The sequence below is a fragment of the Chanodichthys erythropterus genome, chromosome 7 (assembly GCF_024489055.1).
Source record: "Chanodichthys erythropterus isolate Z2021 chromosome 7, ASM2448905v1, whole genome shotgun sequence".
Lineage (NCBI taxonomy): Eukaryota > Metazoa > Chordata > Actinopteri > Cypriniformes > Xenocyprididae > Chanodichthys > Chanodichthys erythropterus.
Genome location: NC_090227.1, coordinates 8,195,060 through 8,221,935, shown reverse-complemented (window position 1 = coordinate 8,221,935; position 26,876 = coordinate 8,195,060). Strand labels below are relative to the sequence as shown.

At 34.9% G+C, this 26,876-nt stretch overlaps 1 protein-coding gene across 5 annotated transcripts in view; it reads right to left on the bottom strand.

The window, feature by feature from the left end:
* LOC137023097 (rho GTPase-activating protein 42) overlaps positions 1–26,876 on the bottom strand; it is a 165,064-nt gene that overhangs the window by 8,183 nt on the left and 130,005 nt on the right. Inside the window, exons 11-24 of one of the 5 annotated variants that reach the window (XM_067389737.1) lie at positions 24,976–25,032; positions 19,188–19,266; positions 18,947–18,986; positions 18,495–18,557; positions 17,163–17,240; positions 15,754–15,838; positions 15,522–15,580; positions 15,281–15,386; positions 13,049–13,208; positions 11,338–11,506; positions 7,093–7,467; positions 4,706–4,865; positions 2,756–2,818; positions 2,529–2,608 (exon numbers count right to left, since the gene is read on the bottom strand). In XM_067389737.1, the coding sequence (XP_067245838.1) occupies positions 2,529–2,608; positions 2,756–2,818; positions 4,706–4,865; positions 7,093–7,467; positions 11,338–11,506; positions 13,049–13,208; positions 15,281–15,386; positions 15,522–15,580; positions 15,754–15,838; positions 17,163–17,240; positions 18,495–18,557; positions 18,947–18,986; positions 19,188–19,266; positions 24,976–25,032 (1,574 nt within the window). Of the gene's footprint in view, positions 1–2,528; positions 2,609–2,755; positions 2,819–4,701; positions 4,866–7,092; positions 7,468–11,337; positions 11,507–13,048; positions 13,209–15,280; positions 15,387–15,521; positions 15,581–15,753; positions 15,839–17,162; positions 17,241–18,494; positions 18,558–18,946; positions 18,987–19,187; positions 19,267–24,975; positions 25,033–26,876 lie in introns of those variants that run through there. The other 4 variants (XM_067389738.1, XM_067389739.1, XM_067389741.1 and 1 more) reach the window with 4 other exon arrangements.

Sequence of the window (26,876 nt, the reverse complement as noted above, 5' to 3'; positions counted from 1 at the left end):
GTCGTAATTTAACGAATTTGTTCTCGTAATTTAACGACTTTTTTCTCATAATTTAATGACTTTATTCTCAACATTTTATCTCGATTTTTTTTCTTGAAATTGAAAATTTTTCTCATAATTTAACTAATTTATTCCAGTGTTAATTTCGTTGACGAATAATTTGTCACAATTTTCATCAACGACATTTTTTCACGGACGAAAACGAGACGATGACTAAATAAAAATGCGTTTTGAATGACTAAAACTATAACTAAAATCTACTCTAATTTTCGTCAACGGATAAAAACGAGACGAAAATGAAAGAGAGGGACGATTTGGGAAGATATCCAGTGAGGTCTGCTGTGTGGAAGATGCGCACATTTGAAGTGTAACGTGCTGATCTAACCGCGGGAAAAGCGGCGCTGTTGCGCGCTCTATAGGCTCGCGCAGCAGCACATCTGACTTCCGTCGCAATTAATGAATAGCGCACATTTATGCCAAGCGATTGCTTATAAGCTAATGTTGATGAATTATGACAATGTTTACTACACAATGTTTATATGGTAGTATGTTTTAGACGGTTGTAAGAATGCATATTTTATCTCCCTCATGAGCAGCCTGCTACAGTGCAGACTGCAGACATTTCAGAATAAGAGTCACAGTGTATTTCAGTATGGTTTATAATTATTTTTTCCTGGTCATTATTGTCATTTTGTTTACATAAACTGTATTTAATTTAATTTCTATTTAATTCACAGTAAACTACTGTATCTTCTGTCATAGGAAGGAAAGACTAAGAACATTATTTGACACATTATTCAATATATTTTACAAGTATAAGGGTTATTATAGTTAACTAAAAACATAAAAAAACGTCATTACTTGAAATAAACGTTAACTGAAATAAAAAAAATAGCCTATATATAAAATTGTAAACTTATTTTCTTTCATCTAGCTTTAGCTTAACCTCATGTATTACACCAACAAAAATAAAAATAATAACAAAACAACAACAACAAAAACTATATAGACATTTAAAAGCCAAAACTAAAAAACATAAACACCAAAAATTACTAAAACTTTTAACTAAACTTGCTATGGCGAGTAAAGTACAGTTGGTTGTCTTAAGTGAACAGAAACCGTTTGGAGAATATCAGATGTATATCAGTGTATTGGATCTGTGTATTGTTAGAGAAATGTTTACTTAATGCATTACAATTTAACTAAATTAGATTTTAGTTGACTAAATCTAAATCTTTAGTTGACTAAATCTTTTGATATTTAGTCGACAAAAACTAGACTAAAACTAAAACAATTTCCAATTACTAAAATATGACTAAAACTAAATCAAAATTTGCTGTCAAAATTAACACTGATTTGTTCTTGTAATTTAATGATTTTTTTCTCGTAATTTAATGACTTTATTCTCAACATTTTATCTCGACTTTTTTCTCAAAATTTAACAATTTTTTTCTCATAATTTAACGAGTTTATTCTTAACATTTTATCTCGACTTTTTTCTCGAAATTTAACAACTTTAATCTTGAGATGGTTTTATTTTTTTATTATTGCTTGGCCCTAATCCTCTTCCGTAGGTTCCCTCTCCAACTGCCAAAGTCATGTTATTTCAGTAAACGATTCTTCATTACGTCATAAGTGTTTTGAAATTTCAATGGTTCTCCACTGGGGGGTGTGACTTTGGCGGTTTGATACACGCTCCAAACCACTGATTCAAAACAAAAGATTTGTAAAACTTCGAAAGTCGTTATTTTGGGTTTTTTTGGCGCACAAAAAGTATTCTCGTCGCTTCATAACATTAGGATTGAACCACTGTAGTCACATGAACTGTTTTAAATATTTCTTTAGTAGCTTTCTGGGAATCTGAAAGTGTTATTTATCTTGCCGGCAATGTAGGTTTCACTAAGCCATATCTTAATTTGTGTTCTGAAGATGAACAAAGGTTTTACGGGTGTGGAACGACATGAGGGTGAGTACTTAATAACACAATTTTCATTTTTTGGGTGAACTAACTAAGTTCCATATCGATTAAAACCCTAAATGGTTCAGCTCCTGTGTATTTAACCAATCTTCTATCGCCCTACAATCCATCACTCTCTTTAAGGTAAAAAACTCTGGACTTTTGGTAGTACCTAGGATATATAAGTCCACTAAAGGAGGGAGAGTGTTTCCGCATTTGGCTCCTAAACTCTGGAATAGCCTTCTTGATAATGTCCGAGGCTTAGACACACTCTTTCAGTTTAAATCTAGTTTAAAGACACATCTCTTTAGCCAATTATTCACATAATGCACCTCATAACCTTAATTATTTATTTATTTAAAGACATTTAAAAGCCACAATTTGTTCAGTAAACCACTGTTTAATAAAAAGGTAATAAAAAATAGTTTTTCCTCTCTGCTGTACTGAGAACATACTGAACCGTGACTTCAAAGCCGAGGAACCGTACACCCCTAATGGATAGTCAGATAGATATAGATAGAATGGAATGACAGAATGATAGACAGAATGATATATAGACAGACTGACTCACCGTTGGAGAAGTGAGCCCCCTGTGGGAAACTCAGCTCATTGCTGTGTTCGGCTTCACAGGAATATATGGCTTTGGCATCTCTGTGGATTAAAATCATGAAAAGATAAAATTCAAGGATGTGCTCATACACTGTTTTAAAAGACAATTTGTTGGTTTTATAAAGTTGATTGCCATCAAATATATAATAATTAAACCGTTATGTTTTTATGCAACGTGCCAATTTTTACCTTCCTAAGGGAGGAGGTTTTAAAGCTGATGGGTTCTCAAACAGCAACGCTCTGGCAGCCACCCTGGAACATAAAACCATGCCAAATTTCAGGATGATTACGGACGTCATGATTTAACGTCACAAGAATTAGGCTGGCTGAACAAACCATTTTAACTAGGCAGGTGGCGACAGTGTGATTTACACAAAAAGTAAAAAAAAAAAGAAAAAAGGAAAAGAGCCAAAATTCTACATTCAGTACTAGTAGATATGGAGTTCAACAAACGAAGAATAAGAACATGCACATAATGCATAGTATACAGATGTTAGGATCACCTCTAAAGCAGTGATTAATGTACAATTTATAACTGTTAAAGTAACTTACACATCTCAGGGCAAACATTTTTCAAAGCAACATGTTGCTAACACTTGAAGTTTATATAAGCAAAAAGGTTATTTGAATCAAGTCCACTTAAGTGTCATGATGTTTCTTTTCTTCCTCTGTCATGATAACTCAAACAAAACGATATATCCTTCCTTGCAGAGAGGGTTTTAAAAACCAATGCTGGGTCACATCAACCCTTTCAGCAGTGTAATTAAAACTTGTGCCAAAAAAACAAAACAAAACAACTGCAATCAGTCTCCATTCAGCAGCTTCCACCCCAGCCAACAACTACACTATAAATTACTGCACAATGTTCCCTCACTATGTACTTTTAATACATTCTTTTATGTTTCTCATGATGTAATGTTTTTCTAAAACCTGACAGAAACATATAGACCCTTTTACTGTTTGTACACAATGATGACGTAGCAACGCATGCGCGTGCAGAATCAGCAGCGTGTCAAGCTACGAGCGGATTAAGCAACACAGACAGAGAATGTTATTTTAAAAAGTTGACTTTATCAAATGGTATCCGGCTACCAGATCTGTGTACTATAGTGGAGTGGATATAAGACAATAGCAGATGGCCAAATATACAGTGGCCATATATATTATAGTTTATGTATATATATCTGGCCATATATACTCACTCTCATGCCATTTCAAACCTGTATTTTTCTCTGTGTTTTGGTCACCAGCATTCCTCAAATATCTATTTCTGAGGTGTTCGCAGAAATTCATTCAGGATGAGTAAATGATATTTCTTTCATTTTCAGGTGAATTATACCCATTTCATTTAATTTTAAACACAATGAAAATGCAATTCACACAAACACTAAGTTCAATATACAGCTTACATGATCAAATCAACTGCACTGAGATCTTAATTTTATTTGTTTTGTTTTAAATTATTACTAGTATTTTTTAAAACATTTGCCTGTCAAAGCAATTTCTTCAAAAGTCAGTGTGGTGTAATCAACATGCAGAAAGGCATTTTGGGTAACACTTTACAATAAGGATCCATTTGTAACATTTGTAATAAGAACTAACAATGAAAAATACTTCTAAGCATTTATTAATCTTAACGTTAATTTTAACATTCACTAACACATGATTAAAATAATAAATGTATCTGTTAATATTATTTAATGAACTAACAATGAACAGTTGTATTTTTACTAACAAATGTAAACAAAGATGAATAGATACTTTAAAAAATTACTGCTCATTATCAATGTTAGTTAATGCATTAACTAATGTTAACTAATGGGACATAATTTTAATTTTATTTATTATTTAGTGTCACCTAAAAGGAAACAGTTCAAATTAATATTTGTAAAAAAAAAAAAAAAAAAAAAAAAAAAAAAAGTCTGTCTGTCTGATATGTCTGAAAACTTGAGGATGAGGACACTCACTTAAAAAAAACAACACATGACATGTTTGACAACATAAATACAAAGAGTACATTCATTTCAAAGGCATCTTCATCCTCACATGGGATCTGTCACTGAACCGTAAACCTTTGATTCGCTCACAGGGTGAGGTTTAGCATCAGTGGCTTGGATACTGATAAAGAGTTTCACTTACACCGATCCTGGTCTCTGATAGCCATTTGTAGAGCTGCTGTTGTCCAGCTTTCGACGCAGGATCGTTTTAGGTGGCAGATCATGGTAGGTGGCGGGTCTGGTGCCGTCTTTATGCTCCACACATGCTAGACTCTGTACAGAGCCCACAGAGCTCTTAAAACCTCCAGATAGCCCAAAACAGAAAAGTACAAAATTACTAAATGCTGTTTTCTTTGTCATTCTTCAGCGTCACATGATCCTTCAGAAATCATTCTAATATGATGATTTGCTGCTCAAGTATTGATAATAGTTATAATGTTTTGATAAAGTTATAATTAATAATGTTTTTTTGCTGGTTAATATTTTTGATGTTTGAAACTGTTCCTTTTTTTCAGGATTATTTAATGAATAGAAAGTTTAAAAAAAGTGTTTATTTGAAATTTAAAATTTTTTAACATTATAAATGTCGATTAAATGTGTGCTACCCAAACTTTTGAATGGTAGGGAACGCACACATTTCCACAAAAATATTAAGCAGCAAAAACTGTTTTCACCATTAAAGGTGCTAAAGAGGATGTTTTGTTTTATACATTTTTGCAATATTACTTGAAACTGTCTTTACTAGGGGTGTGACGAGATCTCGTGTCACGAGATCTCGCGAGACTAAACTGTGACGAGATTTCTCGTCGAGGCGAAAAGTAGTCTCGTGATGTTGCCATGACAGTGTTAGGATGATTAGGAAAGAATATGCCACCGCTACGTTTACATTACGCCTCCACTGTCGTTTTGCTTTGTATTTAAATAAAAAACATTTAATTCAGTTGGATAACGGATGCCGCAGCTCCATATTTACAGAGTTACGCGCGATCGCTGAAAGTGAAAGTAAACAGGAGCGCGCATTCAAACGCGATCTCAATACCCCGCATTTTGAAAGCGGCTCCCTGATGAATACAGATATCTCTCAATATGAAAGCTATTTTAGGCTGGGCAGTGCAGTTGTAACCATCTCTCAGCTCTGTATCAAAGAAAAATGTGGTCTTATTTGCACTTTGAATATTGAGAGAGTGTGATTATGGTTGCACTTATAGTAAAGTGTTACCATAAAAACGAATAACAGTTTTCTCCTAATTAAGCACAAACAGTAAGGTTTAATTTGTTAACATTAGTTAATGCACTGTAAACTATGAACTAACAATGAATGACTATTTTTATTAACTAACATAAACAAAGATTAATAAATACTGTAACAAATATATTGCTCGTTGTTAGTTGATGTTGGTTAATACATTAATGTTAATAAATGAGACCTTATTGTAAAGTGTTACCATTTTATTTATACTGTTTTTATTTCTATGGTCAGTTTGTGGAAAGGAGTTCAGTTAGGAGGTCAAAAGTTGTAGAAGCTCATAAATCATGTAGAGTAAGGTCTGAAGAGACTGAAATCATACAGGAGGGAAGTCAGTTGAGTTAGTAGCAAAACCTTTTAAAGTGCTTGAGTATTGTTATCTTTTACTGCATGTGATAATTCACACTAAGAAAGTAGAACTGAAATGTCATTCATTACAAGATGATTAGTTCAAACATTTCAAATAAACCTGCAGAATATTTTTTCTAGTCATGATTTCACCATTGAGGACTTCTTAAAAATAGTGTGTAAAAATCTTGTCTCGTCTCGTGAACTCAGTCTCGAGTCTCGTCTCGTGAGATACCTGTCTCGTCACACCCCTAGTCTTTACTAACTGATAAAAGACTATTTATTAGGTGCACTGAAAGGAATAATATTAATATATATCATCTGTGCACGAGGTAGGGCCTTAAAAACATCAGCCAATCGTTTACGCGATTGGCCCTCTGGCTTGTCAATCACTGCCATGACGTTCCTTGTGCGAGACGTGCGCAGCTGCGCGCTCCAGTAACTTTCCACACTCCACAGGCGCCGCATGCAATGTTTTTGTCCGGAGACAGGAGTAACAACTGCTGATTATGAATTACCTGAGGTGAGTCCGACATAATGAATCCACGAACACGACACAGCGAATGCTGGTGGTAAACACTCGTGTTCCAATATTCGTGCACGAGTTTTGGGAGGCATTTCACTAACAGTCTTTGGTTTCTCAAGTAGCACCTTTAATAATAATAATAAGAAATGTGTCTTGAGCTGCAAATCAGTATATTATAATGATTTCTGATGGATCATGTGACACTGAAAACTCAAGCAATGGCTGCTGAAAATTCAGCTTTGCCATCACAGGAATAAGTTACATTTTAAAACATAATACAATTTGAAATTGTAATAATATTTCACAATATTACTGTTTTACTGTATTTTGACCGAATAAATGCAACCTTGACTTGAAGATTCAAATTCAAATTCTTAATTATTCCAAGCAGTATGCGTTTGGCTCCTACCTTCTATGATGTGTAAAGATCTTAGAGATGGGGCGTTGGAGCGGTTAAGCTGTGCTGATCTGATTCCTGTTAAGTGAGGAGCCTTTGTGGGTGCTGGTGAAGATCTGGCAGCTGAGTTCACACCACAGGAGTCCCATTCCACACGGGCCGTGTCCTCTCTGGAGCTGGAGTCTGGACTGCTGGTGCAGGTGGGGCCCTGTGGCTCACTGGAGGACAGGGAGGAAGGGGTCTGCCGCAGGCCGGGGAAGGGGGGCTTGTCTTTGGGCTGTGGAGAGGAGCAGGTTTTGGAGGAGCTGTTCTGCTCTGAGGAGTGGGAAGAGAGGGAGTCCATGCTGCCGATTGGAGTGCTGCCTGAACTACTGCTGAACGTATCGCCTGCAAGGGCAGGAAGAAGACATACAGCAGCTGAAACCTACATATCTTAAAGTGATACAGTAAGATTTATTACATAGATTTATACAGAGACTGTAGGTGGAACATGAAAATGTCACAATGTCCATGTCACAGTTCACTTTAAAATGAAAATAAATATGAAGATAAATAAATAAAGAGTAGACTTGTGCCGATATTCGGTAATGCGATAAATCGCGATAATGAATGTGCACGATATTGTAATCGTCTGCACTTCAGAATACCGTAAATAATAATTTATTACCAATGATTAATTTTTATAAGGAAATTAAGAATACTTTACCCATCAATCGTATAAAATGCACAAAACCGCTGTATTCTGCGTCAAAATGACACGCGCTCAGATGTAAACAATCCCAACGTGCACGAGAAGCACATGGCGGAACCAGTGAAGGAGACGAGCTGAATGAAAGTGTGCGTTCACTCTCTGACAGCAGAGGGCGCTGATGGAACAGCAGCGTGCAGCGGTTACCACGGAAACCGTGCAAACAAAGTAACTGCGCTAGTGAAGTTTTTAAAATGCTTCAAACAGCCATTAATTTTTTTGTAATCTCAGTGTTGTTCATCACAGAACCAAATACTGAATACTTAAAAAAGACTTAAAAGGATATTTATTTTCAAACCTAAACATTTTTATATTTTAATCTGGACTACAGCATGCCCTAATAATTAGAAATGTTCGGATTATTTGTTATTGTTCAGTAAAAAAAAACATACAGCTTCATTAGTTAACATGTTAATTCATTATCACTAAACTGATAATGATCAGTTGTGTTTCTAAAAATAACACTTTCTGTAACAAATGTAGCTATTGCTCAATCTTAGTTAATGCATTAAATAGAGTAAAGTGTTATCTGTTGTTCTTTATAGCCTAATTCTTTTGCATTTTAATCTGTTTGAAAATTTTAGTCAGAGTTGTTTTTGTTTTATTACAAAACGATTTCTTAAACCTGTTAAACTATGACAAAAATGGTTTTGCAACTTATTTTAATATCGTGATAATACCGTATACCGTGATAAAAGCTTCATCAATTAATCGCAACATGGAAATTTGATACCGTCACATGCCTAATAAAGAGTCTATAAACCTTTTTTTTGCATAGTGTGATTTTCACGACAATTTAGCAGATTTACTGTAATGTATCAGCATGTTTTACTTTTCACTAAATCCCATTCTTCTTGTTAAAGGTGCCCTTGAATGAAAAATGTAATTTATCTTGGCATAGTTAAATAACAAGAGTTCAGTATATGGAAATGACATACAGTGAGACTCAAACTGGTTAGTTGTAAAACTTTTTGTGCGAATTTTACACGCGTCCGAAGCGTCTGACTTCAAAATGTTCAAGCGTCCAACTAGACACATCTGGGGGCGTCAAATTCGCTCGGTGTGAACGCAGCATTTTGTAACAGTCGGGATCATTAATATGTACGCCCCCAATATTTGCATATGCCAGCCCATGTTCCCAACATTATGAAAGGCATTAGACAAGGGCAGCCAGTAACGTCTGCATCTGCACAGCTGAATCATCAGACTAGGTAAGCAAGCAAAAACAACAGCGAAAAATGGCAGATGAAGCAATAATAACTGACATGATCCATGATATCATGATGTTTTTAGTGATATTTGTAAATTGTCTTTCTAAATGTTTCGTTAGCATGTTGCTAATGTAATGTTCAATGTGGTTAAAGTTACCATCGTTTCTTACTGTATTCACGGAGACAAGAGCCGTCACTATTTTCATTTTTAAACACTTGCAGTCTGTGTAATTCATAAACACAACTTCATTCTTTATAAATCTCTCCAACAGTGTAGCATTAGCCGTTAGCCACAGAGCATAGCCTCAAATTCATTCAGAATCAAATGTAAACAATATAACAGTATACAATACTCACATAATCCGCCGCATGCATAACTAACACTTTGTAAAGATCCATTTGAGGGTTATATTAGCTGTGTGAACTTTGTTTATGCACTGTTCAAGGCAAGCGTGAGCTCCGTGGGCGTGGAGCACGAGAATTAAAGGGCCAGTAGCCCTGAATCGGCTCATTTATAATGATGCCCCAAAATAGGCAGTTAAAAAAATTTATATTTTTATTTTGAGCTGAAACTTCACAGACACATTCAGGGGACACCTTAGACTTATATTACATCTTTTTAGAAAAAGTTCTAGGGCACCTTTAATAGCGATTAGACTGTCACCATTTTATATTTTAATCAGGATGTAAAATAAATGCTATCACAAAGTATAAACAACAATAAAGTAATAATAATAATAAGCAGAAAAGTAAATATGAATTCATATTTCTTGCTTTTGATTTTAGATGAAATATGACCCAGATATGTTAACATTTCATGAAATTTCATGAATTAAAAAACAGGGATAATACATTTTTGTAAGAATTATTTGTTATGATCAATAATTAGTATTATGATGTCTGTATTAAGGTTTATAGGGTGTATAGGGTTATCTGCACCAAAAATTACACTATGAAAAACAATAAAGTATAGCAAACAGATAAAAGAAGTATTATATTATAACAAATTTATGTCTTTACAAATATTGAAATATGAAATGACAAAAGAGAAAAATATGATAAAACAGAATTTACCAAATAATTGTAACATTTTCTAATTGAAATAACTAATATTGTATAACCTGTAAATACACTGTTTCCAGTAATTACAACTTTTCAAATGCTATTTTATGTTTAATTGGGCATATAATTTAGCATTTTAGAGAACAATATCAGTCAATTTTTCCAAATGTAATTGTTAATAATTACTTTTTTATTTTTCATACATATCAGGGTGTACTTTCACCCATGTGTTTTGATGTGTGTGTGTGTATAAATTACTGCGTTGTGATGTTGGATCTCTCTGGAATGTTTTAAATTATAGTACATACAAACAGTATTACTTTAATTTAACAAGCAGGTTAAATAGCAGGATATATTGGTATAAAATTCCATACTCGTTTCCATGGACAGCTCTAGTTGGGGACAAGACATCAGAAACTGGGACTGGTCACCCTATGCTACGGCATTGCTAGGTGGGTACTTACTGGCCCAAGTAAGATAAAAGTTTCTATAATATTCTGGTCACTATAAGACTTAGGCTGCGTTCCAGTTCGTTTTTTTATGCCCTTCCCTCGCTAACTTCCCTCAGTCTCGTTGACTCGGATGTACATCATTTCTTACGTTGCATGAGTGCCCACTACTGGCGGAACCTTTGCAGTGGGCTGAATTGGAATGTCTTAAGCCCTTGATCACTTGGAATCTGCCATGGAGTTGATTTATTATTTAATTTTTCCCCTTGCAAAATTGTTTAATGCAGCATTCTATATGTATATATGTGTGTTTTAAATATCAAAAAAAAAAAAAAAAATATCAGAGTTGTTTGTGGTGGGGTAAATTAAATGTGATATGCGGTGATGTCACAATCGTGTTGCATTGTGGGTTATGGAGCTGCCTGAAGTGTACATATGAAGTAGACTCGCTCCCTCTGTCAAAATCGAGGGAGCGACAGTCTGTCCATATAAACTTCCCTTGTCCACTTCAAGTGGAACTGGCAGGGATTTCCCAGAGGGGAAGTGCTTAGGGAAGTTCACGAGTGCGTGTCTAAAACTGGAGTGGAATGCAGCCTCCGTCCCTCCTATAACGAAAGTATATGAATTCTTTCCACCTGTTTTATCGAGCCTTAGCAAACACCATTAAAGTAAGTAATGGTGTTAAATAATGTACTGGTGTCAAAATATTAAATGAATTTCTTATGTTGTAATGAAACAGTACAGAGTGGATGTACTATCAACAGAGAATGTGAAATGTGAGGATTACTGGTAGTGTGAGACTCACTGTCCGCGTCAGCCAGGCACAGTGAGGGTGTGTAGAGGCTCTTGGGTTTGCGCGGTCCAGATGAGAGGCAGATGGCTCTGCTCCTGCGAGACCCCGGCCGAGACTGAGGCTGCGGAAGGGGAACATTAGGGTCCGGAGCTTGATGAAATATCTGTAAAGACACACCCAAATAAATATGAAGGATGATGTTTGATGTGGGATGCAAGCTCCAAAAAGCATATATATACATACATACACATTCTACCATTAATAAAGAACATAGTTTTACTTATCAAGCATTTATTACATTGATCAAAAGTGCCAGTAAAGACTATCTATTTCATGTCAAAAACATGTAAAAACAGCATTTCTATGATGGACTTTTAAAGGGTTAGTTCACCCAAAAATGAAAATTCTGTCATTTATTACTCACCCTCATGCCATTCCACACCCGTAAGTTCGTTAATCTTCAGAACACAAATTAAGATATTTTAGTTGAAATCCGATGGCTCCGTGAGGCCTCCATAGGGAGCAATGACACTTCCTCTCTCAAGATCCATAAAAATACTAAAAACATATTTAAATCAGTTCATGTGAGTACAGTGGTTCAAAATTAAAATTATAAAGTGATGAGAATATTTTTGGAGCGCCAAAAATAACAAAATAACGACTTATTTAGTGATGGCCGATTTCAAAACACTGCTTCATGAAGCATCAGAGCATTAATGAATCAGTGTGTCGAATCATGATTCAGATCGCGTGTCAAACTGCCAACGGCTGAAATCATGTGACTTTGGCGCTCCGAACAGCTGATTTGACACACTGATTCATTGTGCTCCGAATCTTCCTGAAGCAGTGTTTTGAAATCGGCCATCACTAAATAAGTCATTATTTTGTTTTTTTTTTGGCGCTCCAAAAATATTCTCGTCACTTTATAATATTAATATTGAACCACTGTACTCACATGAACTGATTTAAATATGTTTTTAGTACCTTTATGGATCTTGAGAGAGGAAGTGTCCATTGCTCGAAGGTCTTACGGGTGTGGAACAGCATGAGGGTAAGTAATAAATGACAGAATTTTCATTTTTGGGTGAACTTACCCTTTAATCTTTCTATTCATCAAAGACTCCTGAAAATAATGATAACAATAAGAAATGTTTCTTCAGCAACAAATCAGCATATTAGAATGATTTCTGAAGGATCATGTGACACTTAAGACTGAAAGTTCAGCTTTACCATTAGATTTTAAAATAAATTACATTTTTAAATACACTTTATTGCCAAAAGTATTGGGACACCCCCCCAAATCATTGAATTCAGGTGCTCCAATCCCATCCATGGCCACAGGTGAATAAAATCAAGCATCTAGGCATCCAGACCGCTTCTACAAATAATTGTGAAAGAACGGGTCGCTCTCAGGAGCTCAGTGAATTCAAGTGTGATACCGAGATACAGTATATTCAAATAGAAAACAGTAAACACTGTATAATTGTAAAATATTATTATAAATTCATAATGATATTTCACAATATTACTGTTTTTACTGTATTATGATCAAATAAACGCAGCCTTGGTGAGCAAAATAAACTTCTTTCTAAAACAATTTTTTTTTAATCTTACTGATCTTCCCTTACTTTTGAACGGTAGTTTACACAGCTATATATAGATATGAATGCATATTTCTTTTTACAGGAGATTGATAATTACTTGCCTTTTCAAAATTTTCGATGAGAATTTCTACCACAATGTTTTGAAATTTGATGTTCATCATGGCGGCAACGGTTTCCTCTTGTGAGCGCATGAGCGTGGGGCCGAAGATCACTCCCAGATTGGAGACCGTCATCATGTTACTCTCACTGTGAGTGGACACACTGCAGGAACACATGTCAGTCAAATCCTCTTCGCAATATCAAAATTCAAATAATAATAACCCCACAAAATCCACTTACACCAACAAAAACGTATACTTTCTGAACTAGACTGGGCTATGTTTGTTTGTGCTACCTAGTGGACATGCTGTCTACCACTAAATCTTAAATGGTGAAGGTCAATGACAAGAAAGTTTTGTTGGTTAAAGTAGTTAAAGGTGCATTAAGGGATTTCTGAGAAACACTGTTGACATTTGAAATTGCATATCTTGCGAAAAAGTTACTCATGTATCGAGCAGGAACAAAGCATCCTCTGTGTCCTTTTTAGGCCTTCCAGCATTGAAAAGCTTTTCCAATATTAATGTGGGTCCTAGCTTTTGCCTACCTTTCTTTTACCAACAGTCTTATACTAACAAATGTTTCACTTGCTCACTCTCTCTCCTCCCACATCATGAAAGGATACGCCCCCTATTGCTGATTGGCTACAAGAGTGTTGTGATGCTTGGTCGGATTGGTCCTATCCATTTGGTTTTTTCTCAGCCAGGACAAACACAATTTTTTTTCAGCACACATGCTGAAAAGTATGGAAGCTTGTTTCAGCCACGGAATAAAATAATTAAAAGATAATTGTGACGCTTTATCTCAAAATTCTGACTTTTTTCCTCATGTCAGTTATAATGTCAGAATTGTGAGATATAAACTCGCAATTTTGAGCTCTAAAGTTGAATTCTGAGAAAAAATTATTTCTCAGAATTGCGAGTTTATATCTCACAATTCTCAGGAAGAGGATTGGGGCCAAGCAATAATAAAAAAATAAATAAAACCATCTCGAGATTAAAGTTGTTAAAAAAGTCTAAATAAAATGTTGAGAATAAACTCATTAAATTACGAGAAAAAACGTGTTAAATTTCAAGAAAAAAGTCGAGATAAAATGTTGAGAATAAACTCGTTAAATTACGAGAAAAAACTCGTAAATTATGGGAACAAATTCGTAAGTTTTTTCTCAAAATTTAATAACATTTTTCTCATAATTTAACAAATTTGTTCTCGTAATTTAGTGACTTTTTCCTCGTAATTTAATGACTTTATTCTCAACATTTTATCTCAACTTTTTTCTCAAAATTTAATGAGTTTTATTCTCGTAATTTAACGAGTTTATTCTCAACATTTTATTTCGACTTTTTTCTCGTAATTCAACGAGTTTATTCTCAACATTGTATTTAGACTTTTTTCTCGAAATTTAACAACTTTATTCTCTAGGTGGTTTTATTTTTTTATTATTGCTAGGCCCCAATCCTCTTCCGTAGAATTCTGACTTTATGACTATTTATTTTTAACACACAATTGCAAATTGTGCAAAAAAAAGTATGAGTTTATATCATGCAAAAGTCAGAATTTTGTGATACAAAGTTGCACTGACCTTTTTAATTTTTTATTCAGTGGCGGAAACAAGCTTCCATAGAAGACATTCAGCAAATATTCACAAAAAAATGTTTGTTTGGGTGTTGATTTCAATTTCCAACAGTGTTTCTCGTAAATTGCTTACTTTAAGACACCAGCACCCATGAGATGAATGTGGTTTCACAAAGTACAACATGTTCCTGGATCAACATCTTTGTTGATCCTGGAACAACATTCCAATCAACCAATCAGATCTGAGGGACAAGTTTACCGTTTATGTCAAGTTTAGGCTTGCAACCAGGGTTAGGTGCTTCTACATCAATGTTATTCACCTATATTTCCCCTCTGATTTTAGGGATAAGTTGTGGGTAGGATTAGGTTTATGGGTAGGAATAGGGTTAAGAATGTTCAGACTGGAATGTTGCTCCAGGATAAACAAAATATGTTGATCCAGGAACATGTCTTGGCAAAATCACGGTGACCGCACCCATGAACAACATACTGTACGCTGCCGAACAATCATTTTATATAACATTTTGCTATAAATAAATCTACAAAAGTGTCACTAAGAAGAAAGTGAGTTTAGAGAGATAAAAGTTTTCATTTTTGAGGAAAGTTTTCATATCAACAGTAAAAATGTAACCTAAATCTACACGTTCAGGACTGAGTCGTACTTGAGTAGATGTTTGATTAATATCTCCAGCATTTCTTTGTTTTTGTCAGGTAGTTTATGCACCAGCGCGTGAACTGCACACACTCTGTAGTTCTGATCATCAGACTCTGAAAGAAAACAGACCAAACACATCAACACACCATGAGCACAAACTCGACGTAAATCTAACAGGCTCCTAAAAGAGTGTGTTAAAAATCAAATCAAATATGTTTAACATGTAATTCAATAGCTTTATAACTTACTGACAGCCATGAGGAAGTCAGAGTGGAGCTTGTATGTCATGAGCGGCTCAGAGAGACACCTAGTGGACGGACACAAGAATGACATCTTGTTAACTATTCTCTCAGAAAAGCTTTTGGTTATTTTCAGCTCTCTCGAACAGAGAAAGGTGCACATTATTTCAGGGCAATTCCCTGAATGTACGGTTTCCAGAATCTCCGTTATAAGTCATGAGGTCAGCCTGAACACACTAACCTGAGGTAATTCTTGAGGCCGCTGGTGATTGTCTTGTTGTCCCATGTGTCTGGGTCCAGATCCATATCTGATGCTGCTTTGGGTGCTGTAAGAGAAACAGAGGCACATGCACAACATTGTGAGCAAATGTTGGAGTGATATTAAACTTTAAATATTTATGACTCATGGAAATGGTTCATCCAAAATATAAGTAATTTGGGTGAATTTTTATATTTTACACCAAAACAAATAAAAGAAACAAATGTTGCAACAAAATTTAGGTGATTTTAGGACCATTGAGATTTGAGATTGAGTTTTTTTCATTACAGGTTAAAATGTGCTTAACAGTCAAGTGTCACAATGCAAACATATTAATGATTCTAAAATAGGCCTCATTTTCCCTATTCAAAGCACAATCTCTTATTTCTTCCATTAAAAAAATCATACAATAAGTTTTTTATATTTAGTGCTGTCAAATCGATTAATCACGATCTAACATAAAAGTTTGTGTTTATACTAATTAAAATCATTTAAAAATGTAAACATTTAATTAAACCACAATATCTTTATAATATTTTTTTTCTTAGCGTCTTTTTAAATGACAGGTTTTGTGAAGCTGTCATCAGAGAACATGTCGTAAGAGAGGAGATGGCACTGTAAGGAGGAATGTAATTTTTTTTTTATTAAAGATTCTGAGGACACATGAATAATAAAATGTGCATGGAGAAATAATTTATAATAAACAATGCAATATCCCATAAATAAAATAAGAATTGTCAATTTTGGTTTCATGGTGACTAAAACTATATCAATATATTGTTTTATATGAAGGAATAGGCAGCATAATTTTTACATAATTTTGAAGCAAAAACTCTAGTCTACAACCTCCAATACCCTAAAGTATTGTAAACACAGATTTACTATACTTTTTTTGGCCTTATTTCAGTGACTTAAGTTTTTTGTTTTTTCAATAACCACGCATAAATGTTATTCCTTCAAAAACACAAACATGTACATACATGTTCCTCACATATTATTGCAGCCTAGTTTGTGCTGAATACAGTGTAATGACACTTTTGCCATTAATATGTTTATGAACAACTGAAAAAAGCACAAATGTCAGGGCATGTCAAAACTTCTCCAAGCCCCAAATCAGCCTCAGACTCCAGAGGGTTAAAGTTGGCCTGTGAAGGTTTTATACTTGATTTAGGGTTTACAGACATACTGATTCCAGGCATTTTTTGAGATCTTTCAGAACAAAATTAATAGTCACCAGATGTGAAGTTAAACTCCAAAATAAATTAATTTGACACGTTTTTGCAAGAGCGGACTACTGCAAATCAAAGGATTTTTGCTACCCTGGTCTGAATCACACATTTCTGTGTCTAGTTCTCGAGTTGGCATTAGTTGTGTAGAGTGAAGTGACTTACAGAAGACTGTGATCATGAGCTTCTGCACTTTTGAGTTTATTCCACCGACTCTGTACAAACCCATAGTGTTGAGCCCTGCTGAGAGACGAATATATACACACAGAACATACAGTAAATATATAAACACAACACACATGCACACTTGCTCTCTAAATTCCCAAAGAGGGAGACTAAATGACATAAATTACTTAAAGGGTACATGCTAATCGGATGCAAAATTCATTTTTGCATGGTGATTGGACATAAATGTGTGTTGGCAGTGTGTCTACACAACTACCCTATAATGATAAAAATCCAGTCAGTAGTTTTTTTTTATTTTTTTAAATCCCCACACCCACACACACCCCATACATTTTAGGTTATTATTACAACTACTATAATATATATATACAGCTCTGGAAAAAATTAAGAGACCACTTAACATTGATTTGTGAACTTGGAGTGGTCTCTTAATTTTTTCCATAGCTGTATATATATATATACATATATATATATATATATATATATATATATATACAGCTATGGAAAATATATATATACATATACAAATATATATATATATATATACATATGTATGTATATGTGTGTGTGTGTGTGTATTAGTAAAGTAAGGAAACACCATTTATAGGCCTTATAGACAGACAGCTTGAGAGTGACTCCTGAAGGACCAGCACCACATCCTCTTGTACCACTGTTTGAAGAATTTATCTTCCAGAATCTGGCAGTAAGGTGTGGGAGTTCACTTTTAGTCCATCTCTTATCCTGAAATGTCCATCTTGCAGAGATGGACTAAATGATCTTCCAAAACTTACTGCCAGATTCTGGAAGATAAATTCTTCAAACAGTGGTACAAGAGGATGTGGTGCTGGTCCTTCAGGAGTCACTCTCAAGCTGTCTGTCTATAAGGCCTATAAAAACCCAATCTTCATGTACTTTATAACACTTCAGCTTGTGATTCACACCTGAATATAAGGCATTTTTCATTTCCAGCCTTCATGAACAATTATATATCACTTATAAATGATTAAAACAATATTAATAGTAGTTATTAAGATTGATGTGGATTGGAATTGGTAAAATGTGCTTGGAAAAAAAATATGATCAGAAAATCAACTTGCCTAATAATTCTGCACACAGTGTATATATATATATATATATATAGACACACACAATACATATTTCTTTCATATTTTATGTTATTGTTTGGAATATTATTATTTTTACTACGATTATTGCTGTTATTATTATTACAATAGGAAATGCTTTATTGAGAATAAATATCCTATATATAAAGTAAGAGTAAATCAATACTCCAGTAAACACAAAACTCACCTCTCATCTCCACCAGCTGTATACACTTCCTCACAAAATTAAAGCCAGCCTCGTTTAAATACGCTACAAAATACAGGTGAAAAGAAACAACATGTTCAATAGATGGATTTAGCTTAAGTCACACTCAAGGGGATACGGCTTACTCCGGTTGTTCTCAATGTAATGCTATCGACCTTGTAAAAGGAAATGAGAGAGCAGAGACACACAAAGGGTGTAGTGAAGGGAAACAGAACACATTATCTGAATAAGTGTTGGTTAAACACAGTTAATCTGATGAAAGCATGAGGTCAGACTCAAAGATTAAGCTCACTGAAAAAAGCAAACATTTTTTTCCATCAGCTCACAGCAAAAAAAAAAAAAAAAAGGCAAGACAATAAAATGAAATATGTAAAAACAAATGAAGCCTTCACATGATAAATATCAATACACTGCTAAGAGATTTAACTACTTACTCTCCTCTTTCTTGCTCAGAATAGCAGGAAGATTGTAGATCTAAAAGAGTGAAAAATTCTATTTATTATATTGATTTCATTGTGAATTCCTTGTTAAGCAATTGCAGATAATACATTTTTACGTTTTGAAGAAAATACCTGAACTTGAGGATCTTCTGAAGCTTGAATCAATACAGAAGCAATTATAACAACTAATTCAAAATTGTATTAAATCGGGGGAGAAAGTTTCTCCAGCACTCACCGGCTCTTTGCCATCCATAGCTTCCAGCCAGAGTCTCCTGTTGGACTCCGACAGTGCTTGTAGCGTGATAATGCCATGCCTGAAGACAACACAGAACTTTAAAGTCTGACATGCTCCAGAAATATCCTGCTCACCCACTATAGTTCCTGTATAGAGCCTTTGCTCGTAAATGCTTAAAGAAACTGAAGCATGTAGCTAAATGAAAGGATTTAGACTCAAACTAAATGTCGCAGCATCACTGACAATCGATTCAAAAATGAAAATTCTGTCATCATTTACTCACCCTGAAGTCGTTTCAAACCTGACTTTCTTTTCTTTGTGTAACATAAAATAAGATATTTTGAAGAATGCTCGTGGTAACCAAACAGTTTTGGCAAGTAACTTTGTTTTGGCAAGCCTTTCTTTGCAAGCATGTAACAAACAGTTTCGGTTACCATTGACTTCCATTTCTCAAAATATCTTCTTTTTTTCAGTAAATGAATAATAACATAATTTTCCTTTTTGGGTAAACTGTCCCTTTAAATTAGTCTGTATGAATCAGATCCCGTATGATTTTTGTCCTTACATGGAACACAAAAGGAAAAATTTAGCATAATGTTCAAACTGCTCTTTTCCATACAATGAACACGAAAGAGATTTTATCATGGAAATCTCATTTTTTTTTCATGTTTAAGTGGTATAATTGGGTCCCTGGTGCAACTACCAACTCAGAAAATGTGAAAAAGGACAACCCAGTAACTGTTTTGGCAAGCCTTTCTCTGAAAGCGTGTGAAAAAACGAGCCGCTATAACTTGTAAGTTACTTATCCCCAGGCCATCCAAGACGTAGGTGACTTTCTTAAGACCTCAATGTTTTGCCAAGAGCCACAGGTATTAATTTTGTTTTGTCTGCATATGTTTTTTTGAATCTTAAAGTAACGACACCCATTGACTTCCATTAAATCACAGAGGACCATGGTTTCTGCAAAAATCTTCTTTACTGTTCTACTGAAGAAAAAAGTCACCTACATCTTGGATGGCCTGAGGGTGAGTAAATTAAGAACAAATTTTCATTTTTGGGTGAACTATTCCTTTAAGAAGACTTGGAGCATATCATATAAATCATATTGGTGAATTTTTATCTAGGTTTTTTTTTTCCCCTCATTTTGCTTCTGATGACTATATGCTGTTGCTGTATGAAAAAGAGCAGCATGAACATTCTTCAAAACATCTCATTTTGTGTTTCATGGAAATCAAAGAAACAGAAAGTCACAGGGGTTTGAAATGACATATGGTGAATACATGATGTTGGTAATCTATTCCCTTAAATGTCTGAAATAACATCAAATAGCGTGTTGTGTGGTGGTCTTAAAGCATTTCACCTTCCCATGCTCAGCAACACTACACACTCTTGGGAAAAAATAAGCATGAAAGTACTATTTCATTTACATAAACATCAATTTAACTGTATTCTATATCTGCACTCTGAGTTTCACACCAATTAGAATCACAGGAACCAATTAATTCACCCATAAATTCACCCACGAATCTTCTTCACACATGATTTGACAGCATTTGCGATTACGGCAACTGTAAGGTGAACGTTAGAGCGAGCTCATAGCTATTAATGGGTTCCTCGCTGCATATACAGCCATGCCTGTGCAACAGCTGTCACTAATATCTGTGCATGGATGAATGAGCTATACGCTCAGTTATGCTCTGACTATTACCATCCTGCTTGTTAGAGCAAGCACGCTGCAGTGCAGTTTTAAGGTGATGGTATGAGGAGGAGATTTGTGTATATCAGGAAGTGTATGCATATCAGATCATTAAGAATGACTTTGAATGTGGCTCATCAAACCAGAATTTACAGTTAAAACTATATGCCTATAATGAAGCATCTTTCACCAATTCTTCCAGAAAAAGAACATTCTGAGACAGAATTTTAAAGGGTTAGTTCACCCAAAAATGAAAATTGTGTCATTAATTACTCACCCTCATGTTGTTCCACACCCATAAGACTTGTCTTCGGAACACAAATGAAGATATTTTTGATAAAATCCAGTGGCTCAGTGAGGCATCCATTGCCAGCAAGATGATTAACACTTTCAGATGCCCAGAAAGCTACTAAAGACACATTTAAAACGGTTCATGTGACTACAGTGGTTCAACCTTAATGTTATGAAGCGACAAGAATACTTTTTGTGCGCCAACAAAACAAAACAAAACAAAACAAAACAAAACAAAACAAAACAAAACAAAACAAAACAAAACAAAACAAAACAAAACAAAACAAAACAACTTTATTCAACAGTATCTAGTGATGGGTGATTTCAAAACACTGCTTCATGAAGCTTTGAAGCTTTACAAATCTTTTATTTCAAATCAGTGGTTTGAAGCACGTATCAAACTGCCAAAGTCACGCCCCCCAGTGGTGAACCATTGAAATTTCGAAACACTTATGACGTAACGAAGCCTCGTTTACTGAAATCATGTGACTTTGGCAGTTGGATTCACGCTCCAAACCACTGATTCAAAACAAAAGATTGGTAAAGCTTCGAAGCTTCATGAAGTAGTGTTTTGAAATCGCACATCACTAGATATTGCTAAATAAAGTCGTTATTTTGTTTTTTTGCCACACAAGAAGTATTCTCGTGGCTTCATAACATTAAGGTTGAACCACTGTAGTCACATGAACTGTTTTAAATACATCTTTAGTAGCTTCCTGGGCATCTGAAAATGTTAATTATCTTGCTGTCAATGGAGGCCTCACTGAGCCATCGGATTTTATCAAAAATATCCTAATTTGTGTTTCCAAGATGAACGAAGGTCTTACAGGTGTGGAACGACATGAGACAATTTTTATTTTTGGGTGAACTAACCCTTTAAGTAAACTGCTGTACAGCTCTGTTCCAATACTGCATTACATCTACATAGGCAGCAGACCGTTAAAGGGATACTTCACCCAAAAATGAAAATTGTTATCATTTACTCACCCTCATGTTTTTCCAACCCTGTATAGGTTTCTTTCTTCTGTTAAACACAAAAGAAGACATTTTAAAGAATGTTGTTAATTAAACAGCTGAGGGTAGCCATTGACTAGTTTTTCCCCCATGCTTTGGAAGTCTTTGGGTACAGTCAACTGTTTAGTTACCAACATTCTTCAAAATATCATCTTTTGTGTTCAACAGAAGAAAGAAACTCATACAGGGTTGGAACAACTTAAAGGATTAGTCCACTTTTAAATAAACTTTTCCTGATAATTTACTCACCCCCATGTCATCCAAGATGTCCATGTCATTCTTTCAAAGTTAACTAATTGAAGTTAACTAGTTGAACTCATTTTTATATGCAATATGCTAGTTCAATAGTATATAACAATTAGTTCAAACTTTGAACTGTGGAGGGCAATAATACACTTAGCAGTGTCTGCACTGCTGGAATACTAATAAAGAAGAAGAGAGCCAGTTCAAGATGAGCATTTCTGGCTAAAACAGAAAACATTTCAGAAAATGAGCAATGGTTTCACTAGATAAGACCCTTATTTCTCATCTGGGATGAAGCTGCAGGGAAACTAATTTTGACCTTCAACCATTTGGTGCCCATTGAAGTCCACTATAAGGAGAATAAACCTGGAATGTTTTCATCAAAAACTTTAATTTCTTTTCGACTGAAGAAAGAAAGACGTCCATTCTTCATCTTGGATGACATGGGAGTGAGTAAATTATCAGGAAAAGTTTATTTAAAAGTGGACTAATCCTTTAAGGGTGAGTAAGTGATGACAACATTTTAATTTTTGTGTGAACTATCCCTTTAAAGCAGTGGTCGCCAACCCGTCGATCGCGATCGACCGGTCGATCTTTATCACTGTTCCAGTAGCTCGCGAAAATAACAGAAATATGAGTACAAAAATACATTACATTTCTCCAGTCTTTGTACTGTATTTTTGTATTTATTTTTTTGTTATTTTCTGGAACTACTGGGGCAGACAGATAAAGGTAAATAGCCCACATTACGTCTGAGTCTGTAAACGGCCGTTAACAAGAGGCCAGAGACGCTGAAGATGGACGCGAAGAGGAGACAATTCTGTAGCAGGCAGAGCAGCTCACTGTTCACGATGCTCGAAATATAGGAAGAAAATATAAATATTGAATTGGGGGTGAGGGATTAGGAATTCATCTCTAAAAGGAAATCAGTCTTCAGGAAGATTTCGATGGCAATGGCATTTTATTTTCCTCTTACTTCCGAATAAAGTAGCTAATTATTAGCGCATTTCAGCTTTGTTTACAGCGGTAACCAAGGAAACACTGTATCACTGCTGCTCCATAAGCGCCACCTGCTGTCAGAGAGTGAATCTGCATCTCATTCAGCCTGCTGTTTTTTTTTTTTCATGCCTTTTTTTTGTGTGTAGCATTTATAATTTCACAAAGATAAAGTCAGACCGAACTGTTTTTGCTTTAAATCTTGAAATTAAATCTAATTCAAATAAAAACCCTGCTGAAAAATCCAGGTAAAACCAGACTAAGCTGGTTGACTGGTCTTAGCTGGTTTAAGCTGGAAGTAGCTGGTTTTAGCTTGTCTCCCAGCCTGGGTTAGCAGGTGTTCAGCTGGTTTAAGCTGGTCAAAAGTCAAAACCCCTCTAAAACCAGCTATGACCAGGCTAGGAGACCAGTTAAAACCAGCCTGACCATTTTAGGCTGGTTTTATCTGGATTTTTCAGGAGGGAAAACAACTGTTCATGCAACGTGCATAGCATCTTTGTTTGGATTGTGATTAAAAAGCAGTGGTTCCCTCTAATTTGAAATGGCTATATATTTTTGTTTATTATAATAATATTAATAATAAATATCTGCAACCAGTATCAGAATCGGCCAATTTGCTTGTAAAAAATAAATAAATAAAAACGCTAAATAAATCAGAATCTACATTGACCACGAAAAAAATACTAAATAAAATCTGGGCTGTCTTTTTCTATGAAGTAGATCTTGTCTTTCAAAAAGGTCGAGGTCAGGGATCTTGGGCTTAAAAAGGTTGGTGACCACTGCTTTAAAGTAACTTGTCATAAAACTTCATTAATGACTGATTTAAAATAATATACACAGCAAATCCACAAATCACACAAACTGCCTTCCTCACACAAATTTAATTTGATTCCAATAGTTTGAAGTTAGCTAACATATGATACTCTTATTAGCATAAAAGCATATCACAGACTTTTGTGTAAATATTATGTAAAACAAGCTATTTTTATTGATATTTCAGAGTTTTGACTAAAAAAAGTGCATTTATTTTCAACATTTCTTATTTTGGATTCTTCACAGAACTTGTCACATTAGAAGGGTTTGTGAGGGAATGAAGGGAGTTCATGAGTTGATGAAAAGCTAATCAATTAATAAATCAAATCATAAGATGTAAAATTCAAATTATTAATTTTTAAATAAAAACACTTATTAGAAATAAATATTAAATAAACTTTGCCTAGTTCAACCGTTTTTTTTTTAAGCCTGGTGTACAGATAAAGTTGATTTGATGTTGTGATGTTTGCTCCTTGATGTCAAGTGATAAGTTTGTGATTTCCAGATCAAAAATGAGTTGGTAGAATCACTCAGCCAGTTAAATCAAATCAAACTGTTACTCCACCAATTATGGGTGCAGGAAATGTGTTGGATTTTCAACATGCAATCCTTTAAAAACTCTGGGGTGAGAAATGAGCTTTGATCAGCGTGGGATTGCGAATGCATGAGATCACAAGCAGCACACATGCGCTACAACATGCTTTTGCGCTGTAGGGCACAGGGCTGGTCACATACCGGGCTTTACAGAAAAATTGTAGTGGTCTGAAAAGAGATCCACGATAGATGGTATTTCTAGATTGAAATAAACACAGAGAAGGGACAAGGGAAATGGGCACATACAAGGTAAACTGTCAGAAAACAACAGTGCAACCTTACACTATAGGTGGCAAAGTACATGAACAGACAGGTAGTTACATTTGCAGCTACTTACCAACGTACGGGTCTGGCTGAGTGTTAGTAGAACATGCATGTTCTACTGAGTGTGCACAGTGTAATAAATGCTTACATACACATAAATACATACATATTTGCCACCTAATATCGTAAGACTGTGCCAAGAAGGCAGATGCAGGTAAAAAAGATTATACAGTTAGATTATATAGAAGACAGATTACACAGTTAGTGTGAAAAAAGGCGCAAGTAGCAGCAGAAAACAGAAATGCAGGCCACTCTTAAAACAAGGAAGGAACTTTCATATTTGAGCACACAGAGAAACAGAAGCTACAGCAAACGTTAAAGAACAGGAATTCACCCAAAAATTTTAATTCGGTCATCATTTACTCGCCCTCAAGTAGTTCCAAACCAGTATGACTTTCTTACGAAAAAAGGTTGTATTATGAAGAATGATCATGCTGTTTTTCACACAATCAATCAATCAATCAATCAATCAATCAATCAATCAATCAATCAATCAATCAATCAATCAATCAATCAATCAATCAATCAATCAATCAATCAATCAATCAATCAATCAATCAATCAATCAATCAATCAATCTCTTCTGAAGACTTGTTAGATTTGTCAGAGCTCACCAATTATTACTTTTTTATTTTGGCAACATTTTTTTTCTGGCCATATCACAAATATAATAAAAATACAATTTCCAATTCATTGAATGGTAAAAAGTGTACGGAAGAGGATTAGGGCCAAGCAATAATAAAAAAATAAAACCATCTCGAGATTAAAGTTGTTGAATTATGAGAAAAATCTTGTTAAATTTCAAGAAAAAAGTCGAGATAAAATGTTGAGGATAAACTCATTAAATTACAAGAAAAAAGAAGTTAAATTATGAGAACAAATTCGTAATTTAATGAATTTGTTCTTGTAATTTAACAACTTTTTCTCGTAATTTAATGAGTTTATTCTCAACATTTTATCTCGACGTTCTTTCTCGAATTTTTTTTACGACATTTTTCTCATAATTTAGTGAATTTGTTCTCGTAATTTAACAACTTTTTTCTCATAATTTAATGAGTTTATTCTCAACATTTTATCTCGACTTTTTTTCTCGAAATTTAACAACTTTTTTCTCATAATTTAATGAGTTTATTCTCAACATTTTATCTCGACTTTTTTTCTCGAAATTTAACAACTTTTTTCTCATAATTTAAAGGTACAATATGTAAAATTTTTGCAGTAAAATATCCAAAAACCACTAGGCTAGTGTTATATATTTTGTCCAGCTGATTACTAACAATATCTCTAATGTTTTCAACGACTTGTAAATCATGAGAAAATTCCCATTCTAAACAGTGACACGGGGCAGTGCAGTCGCCTGTCAATGACGTCAGTTCCCTTTGTTACCGCCTTTACTGACGTAGAAACCACATGACAACAGTGCCGTGGACAAATGCGGAAGTAGTGTCTAGCGTCCAGCAAACCACTAGCTTGCTTCAAGCAGTTCCTTATTTACTTCTTGCACGTTTTATGGTGGATTGTGTTACTTATTTATGGAACATAATTACTGTTTACCATCTGCCGCTGGTTCTGTCGACAAGGACAGCTCCTGTAAACTCATGACCGGAAAAGCGGAAGCGGCGCCGGCGGCTGTGTCATAATAAAAGTCCCGCTGCTCGTGAGGCGTGTGTTGATCAATCGCTCCAGCTCCTCGTTCAGCTCCCGCAACACTCGGTCCT